The 8,126-nt window shown below is 28.1% G+C and overlaps 5 protein-coding genes across 5 annotated transcripts in view; 2 read left to right on the forward strand and 3 right to left on the reverse strand.

The window, feature by feature from the left end:
- Positions 1-851, reverse strand: part of Phum_PHUM179890 (uncharacterized protein) — a gene marked incomplete at both ends in the record, with an annotated part of 2,216 nt that extends 1,365 nt beyond the window's left edge. Inside the window, 3 exons of the mRNA XM_002425141.1 lie at positions 40-512; positions 591-635; positions 713-851. Of these exons, the coding sequence (XP_002425186.1) occupies positions 40-512; positions 591-635; positions 713-851 (657 nt within the window). The remainder of the gene's footprint in view (positions 1-39; positions 513-590; positions 636-712) is intronic.
- Positions 852-1,036: 185 nt separating this feature from the next.
- Phum_PHUM180000 (endonuclease G, putative) lies at positions 1,037-4,301 on the forward strand (the record flags this gene model as incomplete). Its single annotated transcript, XM_002425142.1, has 5 exons — positions 1,037-1,300; positions 1,372-1,565; positions 1,703-1,939; positions 2,235-2,415; positions 4,194-4,301. 5 exons carry the CDS (start codon positions 1,037-1,039, stop codon positions 4,299-4,301), a joined length of 984 nt encoding a protein of 327 aa, XP_002425187.1.
- Phum_PHUM180010 (gamma-taxilin, putative) lies at positions 2,467-4,001 on the reverse strand (the record flags this gene model as incomplete). Its single annotated transcript, XM_002425143.1, has 2 exons — positions 2,467-3,622; positions 3,673-4,001. The coding sequence occupies 2 exons, from the start codon at positions 3,999-4,001 to the stop codon at positions 2,467-2,469; spliced, it is 1,485 nt and encodes a 494-aa protein (XP_002425188.1).
- A 407-nt stretch (positions 4,302-4,708) lies between the features above and the next one.
- On the reverse strand, positions 4,709-5,161 carry Phum_PHUM180020 (DNA-directed RNA polymerases I, II, and III 17.1 kDa polypeptide, putative; the record flags this gene model as incomplete). Its single annotated transcript, XM_002425144.1, has 1 exon — positions 4,709-5,161. The coding sequence occupies one exon, from the start codon at positions 5,159-5,161 to the stop codon at positions 4,709-4,711; it is 453 nt and encodes a 150-aa protein (XP_002425189.1).
- Positions 5,162-5,655: 494 nt separating this feature from the next.
- Phum_PHUM180030 (60 kDa SS-A/Ro ribonucleoprotein, putative) lies at positions 5,656-7,823 on the forward strand (the record flags this gene model as incomplete). The annotated part of the gene is made up of 7 exons (XM_002425145.1): positions 5,656-6,016; positions 6,091-6,243; positions 6,324-6,535; positions 6,613-6,824; positions 6,958-7,294; positions 7,389-7,555; positions 7,685-7,823. 7 exons carry the CDS (start codon positions 5,656-5,658, stop codon positions 7,821-7,823), a joined length of 1,581 nt encoding a protein of 526 aa, XP_002425190.1.
- Between the last annotated feature and the right edge of the window lie 303 nt (positions 7,824-8,126).

Consider the following 8,126-nt stretch of genomic DNA (forward strand, 5'->3'; position numbering starts at 1 on the left):
CTTAATTGATTTTTTCAATAATTCAGTATCATCTTTAACTTTGACTCCTTCCATTTTCATCAATGCTGTTTTAATGGCTTTCCTTTCGACTATTTGTTTAGCTTCATCTATCTTACCTTCTTCTTTAAGATTTTTAACCATTTTTTCTTGTTCTTTTAATTTTTGCAACATTATTTTCGGATCTACTTTAGGTTTTTTTAAATCTGTTTTTTTAGCACCCAAAACAGAGAAATCAAATTTACTATAAATAACTTGACCTTCGCTATTAAGTACAGGTTTTTGCTTTTTCGGAGCCACATCTCCATTTTCACTTTTTATATTTTTCGGCATTTTTTGTCTTCTTCTTTCTTTTTTAGCTTTTTTTAATAATTTATTTTTTAAACTTTTTTTTAATAGTTTATCCTTGTATGACAATTTTGGTACTCCTTTTAATTTGGAGAGTCGTGCAAGCAATTCTTCAGGTGTTTTTGCAGGTTGCTTATCATTTTTTAATGCAGGATTAAGCCTGGGAGCTATAGAATGGGAATCAAAATTAATAAGTTTTATTGTGATTGCAGGGGTTTTTTACTTCAACTAATTTTTTTACTTACGTAACTCATCTAATTTAAAAGCTTTATCATCATTAGAATCATTTCCTAAAAAAAAACAAAAAGCACTGTATGGTCATTACTGTACAGTAATTAGGATCCCACATTTTAAAACCTAACCTTACCATTTTCACTTTTTGATGGATTCGCATATTGTTGTAATAAATCATGAATAAAAGAATATTTTTCCGTATAAAATTTTTCCATTTCTTTTATTTGAGCTTTTGTAAATATTTTATTTTTATGTTTTCCTTTTAATTCCATTTTTATATCTAAAAACTAACCTAAAGTAGATTTTAAAATGTTTATACTTTTATGATGGCGACAAGTCGTAGAAAGGATATTTGTCGACATTGGGCTAAAAATAAGTTATTATTATTTTAATTTCTTTTACGGTTAATATGCGCTAGTTTAATTTGCCATACGTTAGTTTATTAAAAGAATAAAAAATGAATTCGGTGTGGAAATTTTCCGTTATATCCGGGACGGCAATCACTTCTTATTTTCTAGGAAGATATCAAACTAGTTTAGAAAATGTTACAGATTCTAAAAAAGAATTTAACTTTCCATTTGTACCTAATATTTTTGCTGCTTCTCCACTTATTGAAGAGAATCAAGTTAAATCCCATATAATTTCTTCTGGACAGGATGGTGAAATTAATTCTACAAAAAAGGAAAATGAAAGCATTCCTGTAGCAGTGAGAGTATCTCAGGTGAGCTTTGTACCATCTTAATCGTAATCATTTATTTTCTTTCAAAAATATATGTTGATAAATTATAACAGGTTATGAAATTCGGTTTTCCTAGTTTAGACAACGTTCGATCCTTTGACGATTTTGTACTTTCCTACGACAGAAGGAATAGAGTTGCCAATTGGGTATTTGAACATTTAACTAAAGAAACCGTTAAATTTAACCCTGATGTTGATAGGTCAAAATGTGAATTTTTTGAAGATAATTCAATTCATCCATATTTTAGGTAATAAGGACATTAAATACTTATTTTAAATTTCAAAATTCATAATCTATTTAAATATTTAATAGTTAATTTTCCATGTTTGATATCATTGTTTAAAAATATATTGTAAATAATGAATATACAAATTTTTGTTTCAGGTCGAAAAATTCAGATTACAAGAATAGTGGTTTTGACAGAGGACACTTAGCAGCTGCTGGAAATCATAAATGGAATCAAAAGCAATGTGAGCAAACATTTGTACTATCAAATATGGCACCACAAGTTGGTCATGGTTTTAACAGAGACTATTGGAATAAATTAGAAAAACATGTTAGAAAATTAACAAAAAAATATTCAAATGTTTATGTTTGCACAGGACCATTATATTTGCCTAAGTAAGTAAGGAATTATTTCAATTAAAAAACTTTTTCTTAACTACTTCATATTTTTTATTTTAATTATTAATTGAATTTAACTAAAATATTTTTAAACCTGTCAAATTTTTATTTTAATTTAAATCCATAGTTAAGAATAAAATCTCATACAGTTTATTTAAAAATGTATTATTATTATTATTATGTCTCAAGTTTCATTTTATAATCTAAGCTTTATTAAGAAGCAGAATAAAATAATATTACTAGGTGTATTTCTATTAATTATTATTATTATTATTATTTTTTTTTTTTGAAGAAAAGAAGCAGATGGGAAAAATTATGTGAAATATCAAGTTATTGGAGCCAATACTGTTGCTGTTCCTACGCACTTTTTTAAAATTGCCGTGATGGAAACATCAGATTCAAACTTTGAAATGGAAGCTTACGTACTGCCAAATGATAAAATAGATGATAGTATTCCACTCAATAATTTTCAGGTAAGTTATCATTTCTTTTATTTATATAATTTTTGCTCCAAGATGAAAAATTTACAATAAATTCAATTTTCTTTCGATTTGCGCTACATAAACTTCTGGAAGTCTGTTTTGCTTGACATTTTCCATTTTTTTCTGAAATATTTGTTTCAAATCATGTTTTCTCTTGGCTTCTTCTGCTTTCAAAGCAACTCCTTCTTGGAATTTCTCTTTACGTTCATCTATTCTCTCTTTTTCCTTTTCATTAATTTGTCTTAAAATTTCCTCTCTGTACTTTTCTAAATCATATTTTTTTTTAATCTCCAAAAGTCTTTCTTTTTCTTGAAGTTCCATTTGAATCCTCACATTTTTTTCAAATTCTCTTTTTTCCCTAACAATTTCCATTGCTTTAAACCTTCTGTTTTCTATTATTTGTTTATCTCTTGCCAGTTTGCAATCTTCTTCCATTTTTCGTCTTTTCAATGCTGCTTCTTTCTCCCTTTTTCGCCATTCCCTTTCATATTCCTCATGTCTTCTTATTGCATTTATAGCATCTTGTTGAGCTTGTAAATCTTCTGCTTGCATTTGACGTCCCGTTTGGCGAGTGTATTCAAATTCTTTTGCTCTTTTTATTTGTTCTTTTTCTTTTTCAAATTTTTCTTCCCTTTCTGCTTTCAATCTCATGTATTCTTTAATTTTTAAATCTTGCAACCTTTCTTCTTCTTTTTCCAATGCTTTTGTTTTTTTCATTTGCTCATTTGCCATATTTAAACATTCTCGTAATTGTCTCTTTTCCTCATCTTTTTTTTTTAAATTTTCAAATTCTTCAAGCATTATTGCAAACATTGCTTCATTATTCTTTTTCTGTTCCTCAATCATGAGTTCTGCATTTAATAGTCTGTGAGCTTCCAAGTCTTCCACTTGTTCATTAAGCTCCTGCACATACCTTTGTTTTCTCGCTTTTTCTTCATCTAGTTTTTTTTTCTCTAGCATAAGTTCTCTAGTTCTATTATCTTCCATCATTTGTTCCAATCTCTTGTTTTCTTCCTTTAATTCCCTTTCAATTAATTTATGTTCCAGTAATTGAGCATCTCTTATAGCTTGGCATTTGGCTTGAAGAATTAAGGAATTCATGTATTTTACATCGTCTTCATCTTCTTGACGAAGCTCCCAAGCTTTTTTTAGTAAATAATTAGCTTTGTCTCTGGCTTCTTTTTCCAAAGCTGACAATCTACCTAGTTTCCCACAGCTCCTTTAATATCAAATTGCTGTAATTCATACTTTCTCGCAGCACATTCATGCTCAAGCCTTATCTGTCCGCTCTCGCTCTCAATCATTTTCAAATTTTCTTTTTCTGTCACTACTAAAGCATTCGCTCTCAAACGATTCATTTCTTCATCTTTGATTTTTATAGGATAATAATTTGTATTTTTCGAAGGAACTACCAATTCTTGTATTCCCTCATTAGTTATTATTTTCACCGTTTCTTTTCCTTCCAAAGCTGTTCTCTTTGTTATTTTAGATTTATCATTATTTATATCTCCAGTTAAAGGTGTCACTTGTAGACAATTTTTATGAAAATCATTATATTTTAATTTTGGACAAGACATTTCAGCATATAATTAAGAATAAACACTTTCACCAATAATAATAATAACAATAATAAAATTAAGAATATTTATAAAAATAACTATAAAAAACTTAAATACATTATACACAAAAGGGGTGTTGTTTACTGGTTGCCAGGTAGCAACTTTAATGAAAAACTTTATTAAGTGCTTGAATAATTTTTTTTATCGTAGGTTCCACTGGAAAGCATTGAAAGAGCATCTGGATTATTATTTTTTGATAAATTACCAAAGAATAAATTAAAAAAAATAAATGGTAAAAGTTCAGGTGGATGGTTTTAGATTTAAATTTTCTATTAGTAACTTTTGTTAGTTCCAATTTTGGTTAATTGTAGTATTTATTATTATTATTATTATTATTATTATTATTTTTGACGTTGAATGATTGTTTTATTAATGTTGAGAATTTTGTAAATTGGGTTGACAAACATAGTATTATGTTTTTATTCATAAATTGAATTTGTTTTTAAAAAAAATGTTTATTCGTGTATTTTTTAATCGAATGAAATACAATTGTCAGATAAACTGAAAAAACTAGTCTTTACAATTGATTGTGCACTTATCACTTGTTAAAAAAAAAAAAAAAATTTGAATGATGTTAATAAAAATTTAATTTATAATAAATATATATATATTTATATCAATTATAAATTTTTAGTCTTATTATATTGATAAAGTTTAAATAGTTTTTAAAAAGCTAATTTTTTAATTAGCAGATATAAATGTTGATCTACTTCAAAACCGTGCAAATTATTAGCATCTCCTTGTAACCGCATTAACAATCCGCCAAAAGAAACATACGCCGCTAAACGACTCGATGTTTCTGGACTACTATCATCTCCTTCTATTCTATAATTTAAACCGTACATTACATATTCAAAACTGTCAGCACGGGAGCCTTCATTATCTAAAGGATTCCATTCTCCACTATCTGGATATCCATCTTCCCTCAATGTTGTGGCGAGTACTAACCTAAACTTGTCTCCTAATTCCATGGGATAGAGCCAGGTATTAACATCTAAAATTAAGTCCATTTTGAATGATTCACTTTCGCAATGCAATCTACTAACTCTATCAAATTTTCTGCCTTCTGGATCTATGTCTTTTACGTTAAAAATATCTTCAAACAAAACACCAGCCATTGTTTAATAAATTTAAATCAGATGCTTTGTCGCGGGAAATTTGTCGCATTTAATTAAACTTAGTACATTTACGTTTATTTTTGGATTTAGGGTGGACAAATAAAGGAACTGCGAAATTAATTTGTAAGATAATTTAATTTAACTATTACATTATAAGAATTCCTTCATAATTAGAAATTAATCTTTAAAAAATATTTTTAAAATTTTGATTTTATTTAATGTAATTTTTACTTTTAGTTTATAGTATTCTTATAGGTAATTGACCCTTAATAACAAGCCAGCTGTACAATTAGAGGAAGGGCTGGTAAAATGACATGCTCAAATCAACTTTGTGGCAAAATACTTAAAAAAGAATTAAATATGAAATGAATATTACGTTATTTATCTCATTATTGTCAGATTTTTAGCTTATTTCTCCAATTAAAACATATTTAATTGAGAAAAACTAATTGTTAATTATTAATTATAGGTGTTAAATTAAATCCAGTTTTGAAATGTCTGCTCCAGAGCAAGAGCTTAAAAGACTTCTACATTTCGGTCGTGAAATCCCATTTTATCAACCTGGAGATAGAGTTAAAAATGAAGTTTATCATTCCTGTGTATCCAACACAATTGAAAATCTACTTGCAGGAGAAAAAATTGCTGACATTGCTAATTGTATAGTAAAGGCTTACAGTGATGGATATTCAGCTCATCCTTCTATGCTTGTATATGCTCTTGCAGTTTGTGCAAAACAAAACACAAACCCTCAATTGAGAGAAGCTGCATATAAAGCTCTTAAAACTGTTTGTTCATCATCGGAAAATCTTTTTCTATTTATTAAATTTGCAAAAAAATTGTCTCAAAATGATTCTAGTAAGTTTTTATTATCATGTAAGTTTACTTGTTTATTCTTGAATTTTTTTTAATTTTTTGAAATATAATTTTAGTTTGGGGCAGTGGATTCAAAAAAGTTTGCAAAGAATGGTATCTTAAAAAAGATGTTAAGACTTTAGCTGAAATAGCTGGAAAATACAAAAAATGCAATGGTTGGCTGCACAAGGACATTATCAAATTGATACATTTAAAACCTGATACACCTGGTAAAATAAAAAATATTATTTTTTTCTTATGCTTACAATTAAAAAAAAATTTGTTTTTTAATTTTTGAAATTTTTTTAAGGTAGAGCAGCTATAATAAAATATTTATTATTTGGAATAAAAGCTGCAAAAAAAGAATTTGGGGAAAATTCTGAAGCTCATGAAATATTAAATTATTTACAAACTGTCGAAGATTTAAAACATTTGACTGATGAGCAATTGGCTGCTAGAAGTGTAGAAATCCATCATTTTACAATCGATCATGTTCCCCCTCATTTACTAAAGTCAAAAGAGGTATGCATTTGTCATTATCAAACATATAATTTTATTTATTTCTTTATCATTAAACTTCATTTGATGTCACACATTAGGTTTGGGGTGCTTTAAGTGGTAACCTTCCACTGCCTGTACTACTCAAAAATTTAGAAAGAATAGGTACTCTGGGATTTTTAAAACCAAACTCAGTCTTAGTAAATAAAATTATAGATGCTATTAAGGATGAAAATGCCATCGCTGAATCTCATTTACACCCTGCTCACGTTTTTGTAGCTCTTCAGAATTATGAAATGTCATTCAAATTTGTGTGAGTACATTACGAGTAAGGATTCTTATTTAATAAAAAACTAGTCATGATGATAATAATAAAAATGTAAATTTTATTTTTTTTTCAGAACTGCTGAAAACGCGAGGAAAAAATGGCGGATGGAAAATGGGAGAGTAGAACCTAAAAAAGTTGCAAAATTGCCCACGATACCGAATCCGAAAATTATTTGTGCACTCCATGAACTTTTCGCATCGACTTGCAAATTGTTTTTACCTCCTACTGGATTAAGATATTCAGTAGCAATCGATTTAAAGAGTTTAAAAACAACCGATAAATGTTATCGTTGCACTCAAGTGACATCCGCCGAAGCGAGTATAATTATAGCATTCTGTCTTCTTCATGCAGATCGTGAGGTATCCGTTTCCGTGGCGAACGTCGAAGAAGAACTTTTACCTCTCGAATTGACAAAAAATATGACGATATCAAATGGGATTGAAAAATTAAAACAAGTAAGTTAAAACTCAAATTGTTACACATTATTATTAATAATTTATGTTAAGCACATGGTATTTCATTTCAATAATTACATTTTCCCCTTTTTAGTCGCGAATGCAACGTATGAAAATATGTACTCCCGTTGAATGGGCATCGAAACAGAAAAAGGAATATGACGTTTTCGTTGTAGTGACGGATACAAATCACAAAGGTATAAGCAATGCCATTACCGTGCTTCAAAATTACAGGAAAGAAATGAATATACCAAATGCTAAGTAAGTTAATAACAAAAAAAAAAAATTAATTGTTTTGATAAATAGATAATTCAGTTTACATTTTTAGGTTTTAAAAAAAAAAACCTTAAATTCCATCGATAATCGTTTTTTTTATTTTTTTTTAATCAGGTTAATATTAGTAATGCTCAAGTGTCATTTCGAACCATCTTGGATAAAGGAAATAAAAGATCCCGGAGTTTTTGTTATCGGTGGATTTGATGGAAACGTACCCAGATTAATCGAAGCATTTAGCAGGGGAGCATTTTAAATTACAAAAAAAAGTGTCGAGTATAATTTAATTAATTTTAATTTGTTGAATGGAAGTACACACGCAAATGCTGCTGGGAAGGTACGAACGAAGGTCTTTTAAATCGAAAGAAAACGTTTTGGACATTTAATGGTAACCAATCAATTTGGTATGTAAGTCATTTACTTATTATTTATTTATTAACCGCATTCAATTTTAACTTTTCATCAAGTCATTATTTAATGATCAATCAATCAATCAATCATTTTAAGATTAAGTTCATATAATAATCGTTTTCGTTTACAGTATTTTATACATTATTTT

This window comes from Pediculus humanus, genomic scaffold (genome assembly GCF_000006295.1).
Source record: "Pediculus humanus corporis 1103172107527 genomic scaffold, whole genome shotgun sequence".
Classification (NCBI taxonomy): Eukaryota; Metazoa; Arthropoda; class Insecta; order Psocodea; family Pediculidae; genus Pediculus; species Pediculus humanus.